Here is a 24,215-nt window from a genome sequence, read left to right on the forward strand (position 1 = left end):
GCTAAACATAAATAAGAATTATGGGTTAATTTAAGTTGTAATAGCTAGTTAACAAAAACTCTGATCTAAGAGGCCAGTTTATAATTAATACAAATATATTAATATAATATTAATATAATATGTGTGTTTTGGGGGGACTGAACAACTGCAGGACTTGATGGGACAGAAACTTCTGCCTACATACAAAGTCGTTGTGAAGTTCACAGAGTACCTACAAAAACTCATAGAATCATTGTGACAGCTACACAATCATTGTGAAAGCACACAATATCCTTGTGAGGGTCACACAAAATCATTGTATGGGCACACAGACTAATTATTAGTGCCTAAAAGTAACTATGATTGCACATGGTGTCACTGAGAAGACCAGACAAAGTCATCATGAACATCATCACAAAGAGTGATGGGAAAAATGTGAAATGATTTGAAAGCACACAGGCTCATTGTGAGGGTCACAAAGATTTGTTTTGAAGGGCAAATAAACAATGTGAGAGAAACCTCATTGTGAGGGTATATGGGTCACTGTTAGGTGTATAAAAGGTTATTGTGAAGGAACAGGAACTACTCATTGTGAGTGTAGTCAAGACATTCTGAAGAGCACAGTGAACAGTCAAGGGAAATCATTGTGAGATCACATTTAGTTACTGTGACATCACACATTCATTGTGTTGGCAAAAAGAAACATTTTAAGGCCTCAGATATACAAATACTATTTGTAAAGGTCACACAGTTAATATGGGCATCACAAAGAGTCATTGGGAAGAACACATAAAATCATTGTGAGATCACACAAAGTTGTAATGTCTACTACAAAGAATTATTGTGGAGGACATACAAAGTCATTGTGACAAAACACAAAATCATTGGCAGGACCCACACATAGTCATTGTGATAGCATGTATTTCATAATCACAAAGAAGGTCACCGAGAACTATACTGAGGGCACAGATCTCATAGTGAGTATCAATCACAGAGTCATTTTGAAGGTCACACGGAGTCATTAGAGGGCACACAATGTCATGGTGAGGGTCCACTAGATAGACTGAAATTCACACAAAGCCACTGTTAAAGTGGCTTTTTTAAGAGCTCACAGGGTCATTGTAGGGGCACACAATAATATTGAGGCCATGCAAGTCATTATGAAGGTCACATTGAGTTGGTGTGTTGATACAGTCACTGTCATTGTGAGTGACACAGCCTCAGTTTTCCTTTTATAATTAATTAAGAGACATTTTCCACATAAATTTTTAATTTTTTACTTGGTTTATGTGGTTAAAAGATCCATTCTAAGATAATATCTTCCCTTTCCATTAAAATTCCTATAGGGAAAATTCTGGAAGGCAATATGACTAGAATGCAATTAAAGTTTGTATTCACCCTATTCACATGTGCCTCCTGTAATTTTTCTTCAATGGCAATCAATTCCTTTTTAGCTTCAGCTATTATTTCCCTGGAGCTATTTAAGTCTTTGTCACCATCTAAGGTTTTGTTTAAATAAACTATTACATCAGGTGTTACCCCAACAGCTGGTTGTAGACTAGAAATGTCTCCTAACAATCTTTGAAAGTCATTAAGAATCTCCAATCAGTCTCTTCTAATTTGTACCTTTTGTGTCCTAATTATCTGTAATCCTATTTTATATCCTAGGTAATTGACAGAATCTCCTCTCTGTATTTTTTCAGGAGCTACTTGCAATCCCCATTTTGGCAAAACGTTTTTACTTCTTCAAATATTCTTTCTAAAGTTTCTGTTTGAATCAGATAGCAAAATGTCATCCATGTAATAAATTACATGGAAGGGGTTTTATGAAAAACCACTTAGTAGGTGAAAACAAGTCAGGCAGGAGGGAATGGGAGACCTTCTGGGCTGTGCACATAGTCATTGTGCCGCAGAACATCACTGTGAGGATACAAAGTAATTGTGAGGACACACACAATCACTATGAGTGTCACATAGAGTTACTATGCATGTCACACGAAGTCATAGTAAGTGTCACCAAATTCCAAGTCCTTCAGTTAGAACCTTGGTTACCTTCACCATTTATGACAATTTGAAATCCTGATTGTTGGATTGGCTATGTTTTGCATGGTGTCAACTTCTAGGAGATATTCAAATTACCTTGCAATGCATACTTTCAAAACTTTAGCACACACGTTTTATAATACAAGAATAAAATAACTTAAAAAAACCTTGCAGCTTCCCCCCCCTCCAGGAGGTCAGTGGGTTTGATCTGCCAGAGACCGGATGGGCAGATTGTGCACACAGAAGCACTGACCCGTGGGTGAATTTCTCCTCCCTTGCCCTTCTTTGCTTCTTTTTTAATCTCTTCTTTCCCCTCATTCAGGCTCTTTGGTCATTTTTAGATTTTGAAATAGGAGCTTACATTTCCGGAATTTATTTTATAGTGGCAGCATGCATTGCTAGCAGGTGTCTCTAGGAGGAAGTGGCACTATGGGATAGGACAATGGGGTTTCTCCAAAACACCCAAACCTGCAGTCCACCTAGGCTTTTTAAACATGGTGGAGACTGGCTTGGCTTCTGGGAAAACCACAAATTCATCAGCTCTCTGAGCAAAAGAGCTTAGAAATAGTGAAATTCTCACAGGAGAGCTGGCATACTTTAGAAGAGTAATAGCCTTTAGGAGAGGATACTGTCTGATGTTTTATAGGTTAATTTGTAACCCAGTTGTAACCCAGTGAGGTCTGTGAGTAAAATTCAAGTTGATCACATCAATCACCTTGAAACTCAATATAATGTTCTAGGAATTTCCAGAATCTTCTACTGTACCTGCCAGATTTCAGTATGTTCTGGCACATGGCCTTATATAGTTCATTTCATTAGGTCACGCCTCTGCCACAGGAGGGTCCCAGAGCTCCTCTTGCAAGACTTGAACGGGCTGGGAAGCTGCAGTTTCATAACCCCCTGTTGGCGTCATATTCCTTGAGATTGACGACTGCTTTCAAACTAGCCTTGCTAAAATACTGGAATTTTTAAAACTTTCCAACAGCAACCCTTCCTCTGCACCTTGGGTGGTCCCCTGAAGTAGGTTTCAGCAACTACTCAGTGAAGAGCAGGCTCTCAGCTGCCCCCTTTCATTCCCAGTGCAATTGGCTTTGTTTTCTTATTTGGTTTTTAAATCTGTTGTTGTTGTTTTGAGATGTGATGTCTCATTGTGGTTGGGGGACAGCCTTCCGCCTGTAGCGGTCCTCCTGCCTCTGCCTTCCAAGCACAGTGCAGATGTGTGCCATGTACCCAGCTTGATCTGTTTGGGGGTAATTTAGCTAACACAGACCAACTGGGAGATTATTGGAGTCAACGGAAGATCTATAGCACACCCAATAACATTTATATATCTTTATTTATCTTTAATATTTATTACCATATGCATGTGTGCTCATGATGTATGTGTATTATGAGAACTTGTACCAAGGTTTATGTGTAGAGTTCAGAGAGCATCTTTGTGGAGTCAGTTTTCAATTTCAACCTTTATGTGGGTCCTGGGAATTAAAATTAGACTGTCAAACTTCTTTCATGACTTCTTGGCTATGATAAAAAACATCCATGACCACAGCAACTTATAAAAGAAATAAATACTCTTATCTGACTTTTGATTTCAGAAAGTTGGAGTCCATGATGGTGGAGCAATGGAATAGTTAAAAGCTCACATCTTGCTCCCTACCACAAGGCAGAGAGAAAGACAGACTGGGGAACGGTATGAGTTCTTCTGAAATCTCAAAGTCCAGTTTGGCAATATACCTCCTCAAACAAGTTCACACCTCCTAATCCTTCCCAAACAGTTCCACTAACTGAGGATCACGCTTTGAAACATATAAGCATATGGGGTTCTTTTTATTCAGGTCACCACATTCCATTCCCTGCCCCGCCCCCCGGCTCATGGCCATGTCATAATGCAAAATGTATTTAATCCAACTTCAAAATTCCCATACTTTTGTGGCCTCAACATTCTTTCAAAGTCCAAAGTCTCTTTTGAGACAAATAGCACCTCTTACCTGTAACGCCCTGGGAAATCAAAATCAAATGACATACCTCCAATGTACAATGCGCAGAATATACATTGCCATTCAGAAAAGGAGAAAAGAGACACAGGGAGGAAATACTGGATGAAAGTAAGACTGAAAGCAGCCGAACAAAACTCCAATCCTGTAGCTCCAGGTCTGGTGTCAAATAGCTTAGATGGCTCTGCCCTTCCAGCTCTGCTGAGTGCAACACACTTTTCTCTCGGGCTGGTCCCACTCCCTGTAAGCAGCGCTCCATGGTAGACATCCCATGGCTCTGGCACCTCTAATGTCTTGGTGTCTCCAATGCAATTCAGATCACACTTGCACAGCTTCGTGCAATGGCTTCTCAGGGCCCTCATGCAGGGACTCTTCTGCCACACACCTGGCCTCAGTGCCTCTCCTTAACTGCAAAGGATGATCCCTCAAATGTTTTACTTGTGTATCCTTCATGATTCTAAAGCTGGTACCACATGGACAATACTGCCAAGGTGGCATCCTTGGGCCACATTCATATTCCATTTCTGATCAGACCTCACTTGAACCTTATCTCTTTCAGCACAAGTCTTGCCTCAAACATTAAATTTTCTTGCACTTGTTTGCTCTTCAAACTGTATACTTTGTGTTATCTATTTTGCCCCACCTGCTCTTTTTCATTGTAGATAATGCAGGTCTATGTGATGCAAAGAGTGACTGCCAATAACCATGCAATGGAGTCAATTTGCTATCTTGAAATCTCCTCTACCAGGGAGTACTTACCCCGTCTACCTTAGAGTGTTGTATGTCTGTTGCCCTTGTTCAGCACATGTTTAGGCAGCCATGGGTCTCACACCCTTAGGAGACACAGCCTCACAGCAAACTCCCTGTTCCTCTGGCTCACACAATGCTCTTCTGAAACAACCCATGAGCACATCCGATTTTTAAAATCTAAAGACTGGGTGAATGGCAAGTGTCTTAGTTAGAGATTTTATTGCTGCGATAAACACTATGACCAAAAGCAACTTGGGGAGGAAAGGGTTTGTTTGCTCCTACACTTCTGGATAACAGTCCATCCCTGAAGGAAATCAGGGCAGGAACTCACCAAGGGCAGGCACCTGAAGGCAGGAACTGAATCATAAGCCAATGTGGGGTGCTGCTTACTGGCCTGCTTCTTGTGTTTGCTCGGCCTGCTTTTTTATGACCCAGAGTGGTACTGCCCACAGTGTAGGGCCCTCCCACATCAATCACTACCTAATAAAATATACTATAGACTTGCCTACAGGCTGATCTCATGAAGGCATTTTCTTAATTGACAGTCCCTTTGCCCAAATGACTCTAGCTTGTGCCAAGTTGACATAAAACTAGCCAGCACACCAGGACAAGGGGGGAAGTGGAGGGAAGCATGTGTGTCAAGGTACAACATACATTCTCCTGTAACCTCTGATAGACACGTGTACAACCCAAAAGGGCACTCACTGATGGAATACTACAGCTTTACCTTCCCTACTCACCCTTGGTCTCTCCTGCATTCTCCTGGCTTGTTACCACGAGTAAAGTACAGGACAGCCTGTCCCCAGGAACTCTGTGCTCCTGCCTACGGAGCTCTGACTTCATGGAGTTTGGAAACTTTGTAAAGTTCCTCAGATCACCGTAACTTCGAAAATAAGGAGGAACACGTCTTTCAATTAACTTAACACTCAATAGTTTCTAGGTTAGCAAAAGCAGCAGGAAGCAGATTTAAGGATGCTGAAGAGTCCCTGGAGCTGGAAGAACTTGATGATATGACTGTAGCTAGGTCTCAGGCCAGAATCTATTTTGTTACCCATAGATCCTTGATCACCTTGGCTCTGGGTCCTTCCTCGACCTACAAACAACAAGAAGCCCCAAGGACAGCCATGGCTGCTGGCGGAGCAACAACAGGAGAAGAAATTGGAAGGGTATAGAAAACAGGGAACCTGCACAGAATGACCAAGGGAGCCTGGGAATCTTGTCTTTTTTGCACCTTACAAGGTTTCAGACCAATCATTTTCAAAACCACCAATGTTGATATTTAGAGAAAGGACTGGCAGAATGTTGACACTCTGAAATGCTTAAGACCAGGAGTATTTGGAATTTGGGTTTTTGTTTGCTTATTTGATTTTGTTTAAATTTTGGAATAAGATACCTGGGGAACTCAAATATGATGCTTGCCTGTATTTCACATGAAATATGTGCATACAGTCTGATGGTGACTGTGGTAGTTTGAATGTAATTGACCCCCATAAACTCGGGGAGTGGTGCTCTTGGGAGGTGTGGCCTTGTTTAAGGAAGTGCGTCACCGTGGGGGCGGGCTTTGAGGTCTCTTTTGCTTAAGCTTCACTCAGTGTCAAAGTCCACTTCCTGTTACCTTCTGACCAAGATGCAGCCAGCACTGCATCTGCCTGCATGCCACTATGGTCTCCGCCATGATGATAATGGACTGAACTTCTGAAACTGCAAGTGAACCACCTCAGTTAAATGTTTTCCTTTATAAGACTTGCCACGGTCATGGTGTCTCTTCACAGTAACGGAAACCCTAACTAAGACAGTAACTTTGGGGTGTAGCCAGGAACTGCTGTCCCTGTAGGTGTTCAGTCCCAATTGTCCTGTAGAGGTGATGTCTTCCTGGAGCACCTACCTGCATCCAGGGGTGGGTGGTACTGAGGTCAGTTTGCTGAGAGATGACACCCTAAGGTAGAACCACTTGTAAACTATCATCCAGGTCAGATGAGATGCTGGGGATAAAAGGTAGCCCCTGGACCAGGTATTATGTTCCAAGCCTGCTGAGGCCATCTGTGCCTGAATACAAGAGACCTCAGGGTCTTGAGATAAATGGCTAGTATCCATCAGTAGGGATGTTGACACCACACCCTTCACACTCCAGAAAACTGAGATCGGCAAACCTCTTTATAAAGCATCCAGCTTGGAGTATTTTGTTGCAGCAACAGAGAATAGACTAAGGTAATCACTTCTAAGTATAATGACAACGTACATCCTGCAAAGGATGTGTTCTTTTTCAGGCTTAGCCATGGTTGCATATGCATAACGAGATAACTTGGTGATGAGGCCCAAGTCTCCATGCAGTACCACAATGCTGTATCAAGAAGAACACAGGGAAGTCACTACAGTCTCAGGAGAAGCCGGGGCCACACATCTCAATGCTTTCACAGCCTCAGCCAGCAGAACCTGGACCTCCTGAACAAGGCCTCACCCACTGTGAGACAGGAGACAGCAGGAGGCCATCAGCCCCAAGTTAATTATCTTCGGGCTAGTCACCTCCCTCTTGAGAGGACTGGGTTGGGCAGCTGACCATCAACTGAAACTAATCGGCCTCCTGCTCAAAGAGAATCTAATCCTAGAAGAAGCGAGAGGCAAGAATTAAAGGAAGAAAACCAGAGGCTGTCCAGTGTGGAAAAAATGAGAACTATTTACCCTAAGGAGGATACAAACCCAAAACAGTTATTAACATCAGGGAGATAAAGCACTGGACACGCAAACATGGAGGGGCCCCAGGGGAGGGAGGAAAGGGCAGGAAATTATACAGGAGCGTGCAATCCAATCTGGCTGGAGCAGCCGCGTGAAACACAAAGCATTCTGAATTATGTAGCTGAAACAGCAAACCATGGTCTAAGCCAGCTGGAGGACTCCCCCTGAGCCCCAGGGAACCTCAGCCATGGCCCTCAGAAAGAGCAGAACACGTGGATTGGCGGGAACTGGCGAGAGTGACCACAGAGGGACTGGCATGGGCACCTGGCTTCAGACGTAGCTAACAAAGCCTGGTGAGTGGTGGGTGGCTGGGGAGGTAGTGCTTGGGCAAAGGAGACCGTGACAATGAGGCCTGCAGATCTGGACAAAAAGGCAGCAAAGCCACAGGAGACACGGGGAAAGCCTCAGGTCCATGTGATGGCGCCTCTACAATGGGTGATAATGTCCTCTGGGGACCCAGGGTGTGCACCATGGGAAGGGGACACGTCTTCACTATCTGCCACTGTCGCGACACTATATGGGAATGCAAAAAGGCTCCACTTCTCCTCCCAGCATCACTCACCAAGGTCCTGCCTCTGGGGGAGACTTCGTGAGCGGGGCCGTTTCTCCCGTCAACACGCTCGGTTCACCTGCTCTTCCTATGACTTCCTGAGACAGCAGAGAGAAGAGCAGAACACAACAGAAGACAGAATGGCAAGTTGGAGGGTCAGAGAGCAGAGTGGCACAGGTGGGCCTGATGGGATGGGGAGAGGAGCCAGGAAATCCTGCCCCATAGTTCCCGAGGTCACCCACCAGGAGTCAGGCTGATGTCAGGTGACCATCACCTGCATGCTGATGTCAGCCCCAGACAGGCAGTTACAGGTGGGTTCCAGAGAAAAAAAAGCGTATGCCTGGCATCAGGTTGGTCCCGATAGAGCCCCTCTGTGTAAGCACCTGCACTGAGGGTTGACCTCAGCAGGCCATGGGGGTGGCTATGGGAATGAGAGTTGATTTCCAGGTCTCTGACCCTCTGACCCCGAAGGCAATGAGAAGTGTGGCCACCCTGGTGTGAACGGGAGGTTAACAGGAGGATCAGGTGCCCGGGCCACCCAGGCAGAGAAAAGCAGAGGGGAGAAGGCTCCAAAACACAGGCCACAGCATTCCTGGGCATGAAATCCAACATGGGCATGAACTCCACAGATACTGGATCCACACCGAGCTGGAAACTGTGTGCCCCTCCTCCCTTGAAAGCTATTTGACTTCGCTGGGCCCCAGCTACCTCATCTGAGTGTTTATGAGGTTTGTATGTTAGCCTGGCACAGCACAAAAAGGTACACTCTCTCTGTACATGTGTTCCACACGTCAGGCCCAACCAGCGCAGACAGAGTATTCATATGAAACCATTTCTGCCCTCAACAGGTACACATGCCACATGGCGAGTGTCTGTGCCACATCTGCGCCATGCTGAGTGTTACCTGTGCATCCAGGAGGCTGTATGTAGCTTCTAGGCAAACCCTGCCACGTTCTATGTGAGGAACTCAGGTGCCCGTGCACTTGCTAGCGGTACCGGGCCCTCTGGATGCCTAGAGCCAACTGTACTCTTTAGACTCCAGGGATTGGTTGTCACTTCTGTCCTGCGTGCAGAGCACCTGGAGGAATTCCTTCTGACTTGAGTGGGACCAGGTGGCAGGAGGCCAGCTGAGGTCACGAGGAAGCGCGTTCAATGAGAAACATTTCTCCCCCACACACTTAAAATTCTACCACTTCTCATCATTGTATGTGAAAGTATTTTGCAATTACATAGTCTACAAAAACTAAAATTAAAGCCCTCTGGTATTTCTAGATTGCATAATTCAACAGCAGAAGGAAGCTATTGCTTAAGTATGTGTTTACTTGTGGCCAAAAGAACAAACAAAAAACAAATGTCAGAGTTGAATTACTTGGCTCAAAATAAGCAGATACTATGACAGCTGAGGAGGAAACAAGAGCTCTCCAAAAATATAATATCACCACATGATGGTAAAATTAGCCATCAAAGAAAAGGGGGAGGATGCTTTATTGTTTGTGGTGCTGGGGAGGGAGCCCAGTCTTGCACAGCTGCCGCTGAGCCCTACCCCGGCCACCTACAGCTGACATCAGAGGACTCATGAAGTCCTTCACCAGAACTCAATACTCCAAGTGGTCAGTTATAGCCCAGGAGATCACAGGACGTGGGACAAATAAGATTCACTAATTTCCTTTTGGGGGGTAGGTAGGTTGAACCCAGGGCCCAGTGTGTGCTAGCAAGCACTAAACTGCCTAGCTAAAGCTCCAGCCTGCCACTGATGGTCCTTCACTTTTTTTTTTCTGGCAGTAAGGTTCACTTAGTTTAGCCTTACCGAGTGTCATATGGACAACTCAGGGTTGTTAAACACTTTCCTAATGTGTGGCCATCAGCACTGTTCATGGCCCCAGGGTGGCAAACATGGCTCTGGCAGGCCTTGCCCTTCCCCCATTCCTTCTGCCTTGCTAAACCATTAGATTCCTGAAGCATGCCACCAAGGTCTATTTCTTTATCTGGCCACTTCCTCCTCCTAAGGCTGACCACCAGGGTCTAGCTATCAAAGTATCGAGGTCCAGCAATCAAAAGCCCTCTTTTGGCTGCCCCAACTAACCTGTCTAATCAAAATTAAACAGCTCATTCTAATACAGGGATTTCCTCTTTTCCTTTATAAAATGTCATTTGCCTATGTGCTGTGTGCCATGTGCCTCTCTATCCAGAGGTTGTCCTTTGTCCCTCAGGGCAAATAACCCCTTGCCCCTCTCCCTTGTTCCTTTTCCATTCTCCCTCATCCTCTGTCTCCTGTCTTTGTCTCTTATTCCCTGCCCTTTATCCCACTGGGGCAAATAAACCTCCTTTGTGCTGAGAGCTTAGTCTTGGGGTATCCAGTGTTAACTCTGGTTCTTTCAGCCCACCTCCAGGGCTCTTCTTTTAAAGTTGAAACTCGGCACCATTGGATAAGAGACCAGGAACTACCACTTTAAGCTGAGTGTATATGTTTCGTAGTGCTTCTTAAAAATATGTTAAAACTCAGCTGGAGATGTGGTAAGGAGCTTAGCTCGCATGCATGAATCCCTAGGTTTAATCCCCAGCACCACGTAAAACCAGATGTGGTGGCTCATGCCAAAAATCCCAACACTTGGAAGATGGAGTCTGGAGGATCACAAGTTCAAGGTCGTCCTTGGCTACATGGGGGTTTGAGGTAAGCCCGGGGTCTGTGAGACTGTTGGCGCTGGTAACTTTTTATTGACAACTTAACACACCTGTAGTGATCTGGGGAGAAGAAACTAAAGTACCGACCCTGTCTACAGCATTGTCTTGTTTGATGGTTGATATGGGAGGGTCTGGCCCACTGAGTGCTACTACCCCAAGGCAGGTGGGCCTGGGTTGTATAAGAGCACCAGGACAAGCCAGTGAGTGAGCTAGCCACGGGCATCTCCCCACAGTTTCTGCCTCCTGACTCCTGCTTTGCGTTCTTGCCCTGACTTCCCTCAGCGATGGATTGTGACTTGTAAGAGGAATAAATCCAAAGTGCATTTGGTCATGGTGTTTACCACTGCCACGGAAAGCGACTAGAATCCCACCTCACAATTCATACATACGTACATTGTGTGTGTATGTATGAGCTCATGTGAGAGTGTGCATGTGTGTGTGTGCGTGTGTGTGTGTGTGAACTGCACATTGTGTAACTAAGTTATGAAGATTAAAAGTATTCCAGGTCCCTGAGGATGGGGACACAGTTACTTAGAAATAGGACATCAGCTGGGATTTGGTCCAGAGTCCCTGTAGACAGGAATTCTGTGCTCACAGGTCTGTGTATTTCATCCCCCGGTGTCTTCATCACGGTGGTGGTTCCCAGGGGACCAGGCAGGCTCTCTTTCAGCACTTGACCATAAACATTGTCCCTTGCTTCTGTCCAGCTGGCAGAAAATTAGCAGGAGAGCTTGAGAACGCGGCCCTCCCCTCAGGCTCCAGCTCCAACTGCACGCTTCCAGCTGGTTCCAGGGTGTGTTGCAGCTCAGCAAATAACAATGTTGCAGTATGTTCCTTCTGGACCCTCTACATGGATACTTCTGGGTCGGGGCAGGATCTGGGTGTGCCCGTGTTACTGGCCGTAATAGCCTCTTGTAGCATCAGAACCAGCAAGCCAGACTCCCTGCGCCCTTCCCAGCAGCTCCTCTGTACCCACCGACAATGACAGTGATGTCGGAGGGACACAGAAATGTCCACAGAATGGGACTCTACCATGGCCAGTCATACATCACTTTCATTGGGCCTGTTTTACTCTTTAGTTAGGGCTGGCTCAACAAATCAACTACTTAAAAACAAAAACAAAAGAACCCAGAAACCTCTGCCCTGCTCCCCAGGACACTTCCACCTGCTGGGTGCTCTGGAAGCTGGAAGCTGAGCTGCTGCCACTCCGGATGGGCGGTGATCTGTGAGGAGGGTGGGCATGTGCTTTGGGCTCGAGTGGATGCTGTGAAAGCTTGGGATGCTGCAGGCCCTGGCAGCCACACTAGCTCTTGCCCCGACCTGATACAAGTTCCAGGTTCATGAGGAAGAAGGATTAGCTCCCTATCTCATGGCCTCTTTGAAGACACCTGTCATGTGACTTCCCTCAGCCATTTCCTGTAACTGCCTTCACTCCATGAAGGCTTCCCCAAAGTGAAGTCACTGTGTCAAGGGGAGTAAGGCACCCCAGCACGGCAAGCCATCTTGGAAGGTCCACTTACCAGGATGGCAGTTTCCCTGGGAGAGTCTATAAGCCCCAGTCCTTATAGGAGAAAGGCAAGGGAGAAGGGCTCCATCTCCCCCTAAAGAGTTGATAAATGATCTAGGCTTAGGAAACTCCACTTGAGATTTCAACAGCAGCATTCCCGCTGCCCACACATTCCACCAACCACCTGGGACCGCTGGCCCCCTGCTCCCCAGTTGTTCCCCACACCAGATGCTGTGTGAAAGCATGCTTGCTGTGGTTTGGGGGAGCTGAGGGCTAGCGCATGGGGAGTCTTTGGTAAATCCTTCTGCATGGCCCCGCCACGTTAACAAACACAACTGGACTTGGGTGCAGATGAGTCATAATCAGCTCCTAAGCTGACAAATAGGCATTTTTGGTACCTGTGAGTACTATAAAGGAAATGACACTGGCTCTTAGGGTTGACAATGTGAACATTGCTCTCCAGCCGGCCACGGAGGGTAGGCTGAAAAACCCATCTCTTTTCCATTTTCAGTGCTGTATTCAACAAACTACATTCAACATTCAACACCATATTATAAAATCAATTTCTTGTTAGATGGCTTTGTCTCCTAAATGTAGGCCACCAAAGTATCCTGAGAGCATTTAAGTTGGATCAGGCTAAGCAAGGATGCTGGGCAGGCTATGTATATTAAATCCATTTTCTACTGAAGCGATCTTAGTTTATGGTGGATTGATGGACTCTTTCACCATATTAAGTCAGGTGCATCTGTATAGGAATCATGAGACTGAGCACACGGGGGAAGGAGGGCTTTGGATGACCCTGTACGGAGGGAAGTCTCCGGGAGACCTGTGGGGAAGGACACCCAGGCAGGAGCACTAAGACTTTCAGAGGCTGTGTTGGGGCCTCAAGTCACAAGTTTGGGTTGGGGTCTGGCCTCATTCTTGTCCTACATTTGACAACTGAATGCCATCAAGCAGTGACCTACGGCAACCGTACTGTTTGGTGGAATCTCCCATCTGCCCTCAAATATTCCAGATGATTCTAGAGTTCCAGGAATGCCTGTCATGTGATCGGGAGGTCAAGTTTCAGAGAGTTTAGGCTGAAGACCAATCCCTGCTTCCCTCCTCCCCATTCCCCGGGCTGCTCAGGGGCCACTGTCATCCTGCCCAGAGTTAGGGTACACAGGGGCAAAGACCATTTCTGCTGCAGAGCTGCAGTCGCGAAAGCTGCCTCCTGTAGTGGGGTAAGCACAGTTTGCTTTTTATTTGCTGTTTTATGAGCTACTTAAAACCCAAACATGTCAAAATTAGATGGGACCCAGAACTAACCTACTGACAGCATCATTTAAAGGGCTAACATGTGACAAACTGGATGGGACCCAGGAAGAATGACAGAAGAGCAGGATTTGGTATGGACCATATGATACTTCGCAATGATACCCAGGCCTTACCACATTTGGAATGATTCGAGTTTGATCTCCACTTGAACACTCTTGGTCCACTTGGCCTGACTTCTTTCTGAGCTCAGTGACGGAGCCAGTCTCTACTCTGGCTCGTGTTTTGGACGGGACACAGGGAATGTTTAGGAGTGGGACATTAAGCCTACATTTGCCTTCTTTGTTTTCCATTCAGTAACAATTACGGCCCAGAGACTCCTCCCTCTGGCTTCACTACCTGCTCTGCCTTCTACAGGGCCCCACCTGTTCCTCCCCATGGAGAAAATTCCGTTGGCTTTGTGAGCCGAAGTGAGCTGCTGGAGGCCACGGAGGCAGCTGATGGGAAGCTCTAAAGGCTCCTTCTGGTTCGTTCTCGGAGGGCAAAGAGGAATTCTCAAAGGTCAGGCATGTCTCCCGCACCCCTACAGTTTCGGTTTCCCAGATTTAAAACAGCTGAGATGGAACGAACACTCAGGAAAAGAGATCCTTTAATTTCTCTCCAGATAAGAGGAGCCGTGTCAAGATGTACGCATGGATGGCCCAGGTTAACCTGGTTCATCTGAAGATGGTTCATAATGATGCTGCAAATGGGATTTTGAAAGTGACCGCTGAACTCTATGTTGGGATCCTTTAACAAGCTAGACACGACCTACCCAGCCTGCTTTTGAGACTGGTGGAAACTGTGGGTCCCAGTCAGCTGAAGGAAATGTTTCATCAATTGGACAAACACACAGAAATCCTACTACCGGCCACCAAACATTACCTTCTGAAGCCTGTCACCCCAAGCAGTAGGGGAAAAGTGTGTCCTTAGGCAGAATGAGAGCAATCATCGGTGACGCCCAGGCGACCAGGCATACCAGACAACTTGCAAATAGGGACCACGGGATCTTCTGAGAGCTCTCTGTTCTTTCTGGAGCCCTCCTCCGGGTCACCTCCTCCCACGAAGCAGGCCGCCATGTTTACTAACCCTGTCAGTTTGGCAGGACCTAGAGCCACCAAGAGATAAGCCTCCAGCATATCTGTTGTTTTTATTCTACTTTTAATTGAATCACTGCTAATTTTTTTAAAAACGATTAAAAACACCAAATTTTAACATCTAAGCCAGTTTGGGGTGTGCGAGGGAAACACTACCAAGCACTTCTCTCTAGAACAAAACAGTGGTGCTCATTCCTCCGCAAGTCTAGAGCGAAGGTCTGCCACCCCAAAACCCCACAGAGAAAAACAATAATAAACTCACATGCTAGGGGGCTGTACATTTCCTAGTCTCTGCTGTGTGACTTTCAAAAAATTAACACCCTCGCTCATCAAAATATACATATCCCCATTGGCATTTCTTAAATAAAAAATAAACTAATAAGCTCTCTCTCTCTCTCTCCCTCTCTCTCTCTCTCTCTCTCTCTCTCTCTCTCCCTCCCTCTTTCTCTCCCCCCCTCTCCCTCCCCCCCTCCCTCCCTCCCTCTGTCTCTGTCTCTGTCTCTGTCTCTCTCTCTCTCTCTCTCTCTCTCTCTCACACACACACACACACACACACACACACACACGAAGGAATTCACAGCTGGTTGCCTGGCTCATCTGAGAGCGTAAACAGTACATGGAGGTCGAGGAAGGGGACTCGCAGCATATATCTTCAGAGGATGCTCATCTTGAATGCATAGCTTTCTTCCAGAGAGTGTAAAATATCACAATTCCAAGTATGGAGGGACACAGACAATCTCCTTTGAGATGTCTACAGGACAATCCTGGCACCTCAGCTGTTCTTCATAGAGCAACAGGGCTCCTGTTCCCCTGTGTGAAGTACTTCCCATCCTGTTTCAGAATTTTCATTAACAAGTCAAGAATCAGTCTGCAAAACTCCCAGTAGGGACAGCTGTCGAATCATTAGTCATTTAATCAAACTCTCCCTCTCTCTGATACACCTCTTCAGTACTGGAGTGCAGTCTTCCACGAGGGCCCGACGGCAGTCTCCGTTTGAAGAGTCTCCAGCATTCCCCCATATTCTTCACGCACACCGATGGAGCACTGGATAGATCGGTCTCTACCGCTGGGGCCATCTTTAGTTTCAGTTTGACTGTTTCACGTAACATGCCCCAACACAACGTACCAGCCACCTCTGCCTCTCAGAATCAGTGCATCCCAGACAGCGTAGTCTTCCTCATTTCTGCCTACGATGGCCCAGGTATACGCCAAGTCATTCTGCCAAATTAACACCTCTGCAAGGGCAGCTCCAGTGTACGGGGTGGTGGTGGGGGCAGCTAGTGTGGTCTGCTCTGTCCTCAAGAGAAGGACTGAGTAGTGGGACTTCTGCATGGCTCAGCTCCCAACATCTCCCGACTTCCCTCCTTTGATGCCCAAGAGGCCCCTGGGCCCTGGTTTCCCATGGTTCCGATTATAGCCCGGGTGTCTTTGTTAACACCATCACTTAAAAGAAAAGATGTGCCATCTTATTTCTTGGAGAAAGGGGTCGAAGCTGATTAACAGTGAGCTTGCAGGAGTTTGTCACCAAAGGATTGAAATAAGTTTCCTTTGGCCCCTGCAGTGTCCAGTCATGGGAAGAAATGCCCGTATTCAGAGGCTGTCAGACACGTGTCCCCACGCTAATCTGGTATCTGTCAAGACTATTAGCTACAGTAATGGTACTATTTCCACTTTGTGATTTCTTTGGTCTTGTTGAGGAAGTGTGTCACTGTGGTGAGGGCTTTGAGGTCTTTTTCTCAAGCTTCACTCAGTGAGACAGTCAGTGGGCTTCCTGCTGCTCTGAATCAAGATGTAGCCAGCACATCTGTCCGCATGCTGCCATGCTCCCCATCCTGATGATAGTGGACTGAAACTCTGATACTATAAGTGGCCACCTCGATGAAATGTTTTTATTTATAAGATTTGCCGTGGTCATGGTGTCTTTTCATGGCAATAGAAAAACCCTAACTAAGACAAGAAATAAGCCTAGAGAAAGGGGACCGCAGAAGGGGGTAGCTGGGAGGGTCTGGGTAAAGTACTGATTGTCCACTAAGGGGTATTAATTTTTCATGTATCATGTCAGGCTTTCGTAAAGAAAGTTGCCCAAGCATTGTGGAGTCAAAAAAGATCAACCAGACATTTTAGGGCTAGGATGAAAGGGCCCTGGCGATATGCCTATTTTCTCTAGGATGGTGTGCTATACCTTAGTTTGGGAGGGGAAAACATGAACCCTACCCTGGTTCCTCCAATTACTGACGAGTGTGGAGAGCTGTTTAGCTTTATGAATTCAAAGCCATTAGTCCCTCAAAGATCAGGTTCCCTACTTTAGCCAGTCCCCCAAAAAAACAGAGAAGCCGGCTGGGAGACCTGGTTGTGCTGATCACAGCCAGAGGTCCTTTTCTTCTATGAGGCTGCTTGGAGTGCCGGATTTGTCAGTCATCCGTCTAGGGTCCTCCATCACGATTTCTGTCAGTTATATCCATCTTGGGTGGGTCTTCAAATCCTAGTGGAGTCCCATAGCTGTGGAGATTGCGGGATGGGGGTAAGTAGAGTACTCACGTTTTGTTCTGTGGGATGGACACGGAATCGTGTGTGGAAAAGACCAAAGCACCGAGATGGCGAAATGACAGCCTCGGAGAACCAGGTGGGCTCAGGGACATTTTACAGGACCCCAGGACCCTTCCTCTGCCTGGCCTTCCAGGCTCCTCACTTGGGCAGGCTCTCTTCATATGGCTAGTTAGCAGCTGTAACAGCTGCAAAGTCCTCCAGGAACCAGAAGCAGCTCTCTTAAAGGGGACTATCCCTGCTTTCCCCAATCTGCCTCCACTCCCCCGACTAGCCCACATTTCTGGCGAAAGGAACACTGGTGAAGACACAGGGACTTGGCACCCCAGGGTTACATCACCCCTTCAGATGGCCCTGTGGCTGACAACTGCTTGATGCCTCCCGGGATGTTTCCCAGAACAGAGCCGGCGTCTGTGAGTGCAAGTCTACAAGGATCAGATCTTCCACACTCAGATCAGATAAGGAGAATAAACAGGGTGGGATTTGGCTCCACCCCTGCCAGGCATTGGCACTGGAGCCCATTCTGTCACCAACACTACCCAATCTGTCCTCCAGCTTTCAGGCTCCTGCCAGACTCTATACAGGCTCCAGGTGCCTCCTAGGGTTAGCATGTAGAGCCTCAGACTAGACAACACTGCGCCATCCTGGCTGTGAGGAAGCTGGCCTCAGAGCGCCAACCACTTTCTTTCCCATCGATCCAGAACTGCATGTGCACGCACATGTGGGCAGGCGAGAAGGTCAGCACCTTCCTGCAGGGGCCTAGGACAGCAGGTCACTGAGGATACCGTTCTGTCTGCTGAGCTTGTAGGAAGCTTCTAGAGTCTGAGTGCAGTCCTTTCTGTTGCCACTGGCCACGCAGAAGCAGGAAGAACTACCAGATGCCATTTTAGAGTGAAAGGGCTACAGTGAGCTGCTTGACTTTAACGGTGGGAAAACACCTCACGTCCACGAAATGATTTCTCTCCCCGTATTTGCAACACGCAGCGGCTCAGTAGACACCAACATAAGCTGTGGGTTCTGGGGAATGACAGACGAGGCTCGAACCCGGCTCCTTATATGCTCACTGCCTGACCTTCACAGTCAAGACAGCAAAGCTCGAGTCCACATCCTCCCAGTTCTGAGCCCATCGGTAGAACCTAAACACCCTGGAAAAGGCGCATGTCAGTGGAATACTTTGGCTTCTTGGTTGCTGCAGCTGACTATCCAAGACACTAGGACAGAGGTCTTAAGAAACGGCAGTCCTCCTTTAAAAAATAGGTGTGATCTTTTTGAGAACTCTTCAAATTGTCCTAACTTGCAACAATTTAGCTTTCTGCAGCATTTCTAATGTATTCAATTAGACAGCAACAACCAGGCAGCAGTCTGGACACAGCCACCAAGCTGGGAACACTGGTACTCTATAATTAGAAACTTCTGTGGTTCACAGACTAAAAAAATGCTTAAAACACTGCCAAGCAGGTGAGACACAGTGTAATTCAAACACATTTATTCCAAGTTCGGTCAGTTTAAGGCTTGTCAGGAAATATCTCCTCAGCGAACTCAAGTTGGATGGAGCTTTTGCAGCTGTACAATCTAGATCTGGTGACAAGTTTCTTATCTGCACGAGCCATGCTTCTGCTACTTAGAATCCATGAAGAAAGTTTCAAAGTCCAGATTCAAGTCAGAAACCAGGGCGCCCACGAAGTCATCGATGGAGGGACACTTCTGCAGCATGCCTGCAGCCAAGCAACAGGAGTTCAGTTAGCACGCAGAGACCCCGGAGGCAGGACAACTGTGGCTTCTAACCCCAGAGGTTGCCTCGACAGCCTCACATGAGAGGTCATTACATAAGTCACAGGTAGTGTGTGACCTGAAGCTGTTCCTGACTTCAAAGCATTTTATTCTTTACGCAACATCTGGCTAAGAGACTTAGACCCAATGCATTTCCCAAGTAATTCTGCTTCTGTAGCTATCACTGTCCACCGGGAACAATGATACCAGACTGAATTGTTGAGAAGTGCTGACCAGGGTAAGCTAGGGTTTCAGTCATCTGATTTTTGGTGGGGTTCCAAGCACACCCTGCACACTCCAAACCCAACTAGGCGTCAGTTCTTTGGCAAAAATCTTGAATCTGAGTCCCTCCACATTCCCCCGCCCCAGAAGGGAAGATGCCTCAAATCTGCAGAATTCTGAAGGTCTCAAAAACCCACCTCACCCAGAAGACAGCTGATAGACTCTGTTATGTGAAGTTCAAAATGGGTCTGGTCAAAACTGAGTGGTCCAGTTGCTAAGCAATAGGGATAGGACATGAAGGAATATTCTAGAGCAATGGTTTTGTTCTCCACTTGGATAATAATTCAAGTGACACTCGTGCGCATGAGGTAAATCTATTGAACAGAACAATGGTGATGCCTAAAATTTTTTTTATCATTATTCAATACCAAATTCAACCTTGAAAAAATACATGAAAGTAACATTATACAGATTGAACAGGTTATCTTTAGAAATATATATGTATATAATAACAATGGAAATAAATGAATTGGAAACAGCAGGGAGCGGTATAAGGGAGGGTTTGGAGAGAGAAAAGGGAAGGAGGAAATGATGTAATTATGTTATAATCTCAAAAACTAAACAGAAATAACTGAAAAATTACCAATAAAAAAGTTCCAAACTTGTGCCTTTTAGGAGAGAGGTACAATCATGGGAACCTACAACTGTCTGGGATGCGGGATGAGACTGGAAGAGGGCATGGGGACAAGCTGAGGCTCTGAACCAGAGCAGCAGAGGACCAGAAGAGGAAACCAGCTGGGTACAGGAAGGACAAGGACAGCAGTGAGAAGGCCTGGGATGGCAGGGGTGGCTCAGGTCTACAGTCAGGAATGCACTCATTTACAGCATGAATAATAAAAACCCAGAGACAAATACTGGGGTTCAACCTTGAAGATAAGAAAAGCAAAGCAGCCGATTACCAGAGAGACCTTTTATCTCTACCAAATCTTCAGACCAAAGGGGCAAGATCCTGTCTCCTCGAATCCTCAGACTCCACACTCCACTGAGTTCCTGTCTCTTCCTCTTTGTAGCCACATCACTCCTGTCTCCACCTCCCTAGTGCTGGGATTAAAAGTGTGTGATCCCAAGTGCTGGGATTCAATCTTGTGTAGCCCAGGCTGGTCTTGAACTCAGAGATCAATCTGCCTCTGTCTCCCGAGTCCTGGGATTAAAGGTGTGTGCCGCTACTCCCTGGCCTGTAAAGCTGACTAGTATGGCTGCTTTTCTCTCTGATCTTCAGGCAAGCTCTATTTATTAAAACATAAATGAGCCGGGCGGTGGTGGCGCACGCCTTTAATCCCAGCACTCGGGAGGCAGAGGCAGGTGGATCTCTGTGAGTTCGAGGCCAGCCTGGTTTACAAGAGCTAGTTCCAGGACAGGCTCCAAAGCCACAGAGAAACCCTGTCTCGAAAAATCAAAAACAAACAAACAAACAAAAAACAAAAAACAAAAAACCCATAAATGAGTACCACTGTCGTCTCTCCCTCATGCACTGTACGCAGGGTGAGACACAGGGAAGAAAAACCAGCTCCCAACATGCAGAATCCGCTAACTAGGCAGGGCTGGCTGAAAACGCTAATAGTATTTTCATTTTGAGCTACAGATTGTTTTTCTTCTCTTTCAAATTCAGATTTAAATAGCTCCATCTTGAGGAAACATGGACAGAAAATTGCACTGTGATGCCTTTATTTGTACAACTGAAACGAAGCATCATATTCTTTACAGGATGAAAGCAGACACTCTGGCTGCTCAGCTGTGTTGCTAGTGCAGGGTCCTGGGTCTCCGATGGTCACTCTAGGAGCATGCTCCGTAGAGCACCTTCTGATGCCAGATGCGGCAGTGCTATGAGTAGAGTCCACCTGATTGGACAGCAGTGCACACACCTTCCCTGGGTGCCAGCTTTCTTGATGCAGAGCCCATTTGTAGGAAAATCTTTAAACATGGCTTTCAATCAATTATAACATTTCCTTTTAATATCTGAAATATTTCTATAATTACATAACTGCTTATTTATAATTAAATGACTGTAACTGTCAGGGGGTAAAACCATTTATTCAGAGCCAACCTACACAGGTAAGGATGACCAACCTTTGTCTCTGAAGTGGACCAGTTCAACCCAACCACCTGCCAGCATCAACGTGATCTGGTCTCATCCTCGGAACAGAGATACTCAGTGCCCGTCCTGTGCCCACTCACTGCCCTGCCCATCCTACACCATTCCTGCGCCCCAAAGGTGACTGTGGCAACAGGAGAGAAACGCAAACAGCTCGGGCTTTCCTCAAAATAGTTGTGAGGTCTGATGACTTTGTTTGCGACTGTTGAAGATGAAAGTGCAGGGAGAGCCGGGGCTTGACTTCTGGGCACACAGCCGCTCCAGTCAAAGGATCAAATCCAACACAGAAGGGCTTTGCAAGTATCAACATGAACCGATTCTACACAGAGAATTAAAGACAAACCCAATGTTTGAGACAGTTTCACAAATAAGAAAAACGAAAGTTGGCTTTTAGATATATGTCCTGGTTAGTTTTTTGTCAGTTCAACACAAGCTAGTGTCACTTGGGAAGAGGGACCCTCAACTGAGACAAATTCCACCATCAGACTGGCCTGTAGTTAAGTCTGTGGGGCATTTTCTTGATTAAGGACAGATGTGGGATTTGTGGGAGGGCCCAGCCCACTGTGAGCAGTGCCACCCCTGGGAGTTATCAGAAAGCCAGATGAAGATGAGGCAGAGGAGCAAGTCAGTAAGCTCCTCACAGCAACAGGAAGCAAACCAAAGCAGTATCTACCTACCTACCTAAAAACCTCTAGGAACACTTGTGTCTGACAAAAAAAATTGTCAAAACTGTTCCCTTTGTCTTTAAGTCTTAATTTGGAAAGGGTGACGGTAGCTCTGCAGTTTCTAAGGAGGCCCTGGATTGAGGAGAGTTGACAGCACAGCTCTCTGTGGAAAGGACCACGGGGGTTATAGATGCAAGCAAGTAAGGGCCGACTGTGTTCAGAACTGAAGAGAAAAATGTCAACAGCAAGAAAATAAGTTCAAAACTGCATCCAGACACACACTGTGCACCCATCCCAGCTCACAAAAGGAAACTGCGACATTGAGTCTCATGTATCCGACCATCTTTGAGGGTCAAGCAACATCCAATGACCATTAAGTAAGAATGTTCCAATTTATTTTTCTCATTTTACCTGAGAGGCAAATAGGCCAACAAGTGACAGTGTAAGCCAGAACACTTGCTGGTTGGTCTACTTCTAGTACCTGTTTAACAACCTTGAAAGACAGGGCAATTATTCTGGGCCTAACTAAATAAATTATGATATCAAGTCGATTCCAGAACTGATTGTTGCAGCAGGCAGGTTTCCAAAATGCATCTTGTGCCACTCTCTAGTGCCTGCTGCCCTGGGTTGAGAGGAGTGGAAGCAGAGGTGGCTCACAGGGGTAGATGCAGAAGTAGAATGGGCTTGCTAGGGAAGAGCCATTCAAAACGGAGTGGGCACTGAGTGCCAGGCATGGTGTTAAAAGCATTAATATTCTGGCTCTTTTTTTTTTCAGTGCATTTTTTTTGTCATTGCTGTTGGCTTTTTGTTTGTTTTGATTTTGTCTTTGTTTTTTGAGACAGGGTTTCTCTGTGTAGCTTTGGAGCCTGTCCTGGTACTAGCTCTGTAGATCCGGCTGACCTCGAATTCACACAGATCCGCCTGCCTCTGCCTCCCAGCGGCGTGCGCCACCACCACCTGGCTATTATTTTACTTTGAATGCTTTAAATTGAAATAGAAACCCCTCTTCCTCCCTCCAGCCCTCTGACCCCTCCCAGGTGCTCTCCTCTCTCAAGTTTTTAGCCTCTTTTTCTTTATTTGTTATACACATCCATGTGTATCTGTATGTACAAACATATGTTAATAGAACCTGCTGAGTCTGTTTGTGTGTATATGGTTTCAAGGCTGACCATAAACCAGAGACAGGTCTCTCAAGCAGTGGAGAGGCCACCCAGTTCTCATGGTTCCTGTTGGTTTTCTTGAACCCTGGGAGCTTGAATCCAGAACCCATGTTCTTTAGGTACTAGGGTATGGTTTTAATGTTCTCTGATTCTGTGAGACAATATCCCTCCTAAAAATGCCACGATTAATGATAAGCATCCTTGATGTGTTAAACGTGTGGAGAAACCCTGAACACTTGCGACTTCTTGATGTTGCATGTGACCCTACACACAACAAAGCATTGTCCCAGCCAGAACACCCATTAGGTTTTGGGCAGCCACACTGCTGCTGTAGAAGCACAATATGAGCAACCAACTGTGACTACCTCAAAGGAGACCAGACAGAAAAAACTGGTTTGTGCTGGCTGGCAGAGCAGCAGGCTGGTAATGGCCACAATGGAACACTTGGGAGACTAGGAAGGACAGCCCATGATGCAAGGCCTTGTCCCATCAGGGCACATGTTGAATGCTTGTTTGTGGCTGGGACTGTCTTGTAGATAGTGGAAAAAAAGCACCTAATAGTTCTGCGCCTCTGGGTATTTTCTGGATGTCCTCGCGTATCTGTGACAAGACCTTGCAACAGAAGCCTCCTGTGCTTGGGGGAATGTTACTTAAACATGCATCTATACCTCACCAATGAGGTATACATTTGTCCAAGCCAAGCGCATGCTGTGACTGTACATACACAATCTAGCCAGACATTTAAAACAGCCACACAGTGCCTGTACTCTTCAGGCCCGTGAATGCCCTTCTGGGTACACAGCTAATGCTTCTATTTGCAAACACGGTTGAAAGCAGCTGCGTGGCTGCTGGCAAGTGTAAGCTTCTGAACCAGCCAGCCCAGCAGAGGCAGAACTTCGCTCTGGCTCCTTTACTAAGTGCCTGGGGTGAAATGGTGTGTGCATGGGTTAGAGAATGCAGGGGATTACCGGCAATTAAACACATTAGAATTCAGTTAAGCCTTGAAAGAGAAGTTAAAGAGTTACTTCTCCCTTTGAATCTAGTTCATAGATTGTTCAACTCCAAACAAAGAAT

At 46.5% G+C, this 24,215-nt stretch overlaps 1 protein-coding gene and 1 pseudogene across 2 annotated transcripts in view; both read right to left on the bottom strand.

Annotated features, from left to right (window-relative positions):
- Positions 1–15,138: 15,138 nt before the first annotated feature.
- On the bottom strand, positions 15,139–16,363 carry LOC119800415 (annotated as a pseudogene).
- A 2,278-nt stretch (positions 16,364–18,641) lies between these two features.
- LOC119800376 (mitochondrial intermediate peptidase) overlaps positions 18,642–24,215 on the bottom strand; it is a 123,879-nt gene continuing 118,305 nt past the window's right edge. For both annotated transcript variants that reach the window (XM_038310541.1, XM_038310540.1), the window contains one exon: positions 18,642–18,887. In XM_038310541.1, the coding sequence (XP_038166469.1) occupies positions 18,828–18,887 (60 nt within the window). In that variant the 3' untranslated portion in view covers positions 18,642–18,827. The remainder of the gene's footprint in view (positions 18,888–24,215) is intronic.

This window comes from Arvicola amphibius, chromosome 13 (genome assembly GCF_903992535.2).
Source record: "Arvicola amphibius chromosome 13, mArvAmp1.2, whole genome shotgun sequence".
Lineage (NCBI taxonomy): Eukaryota > Metazoa > Chordata > Mammalia > Rodentia > Cricetidae > Arvicola > Arvicola amphibius.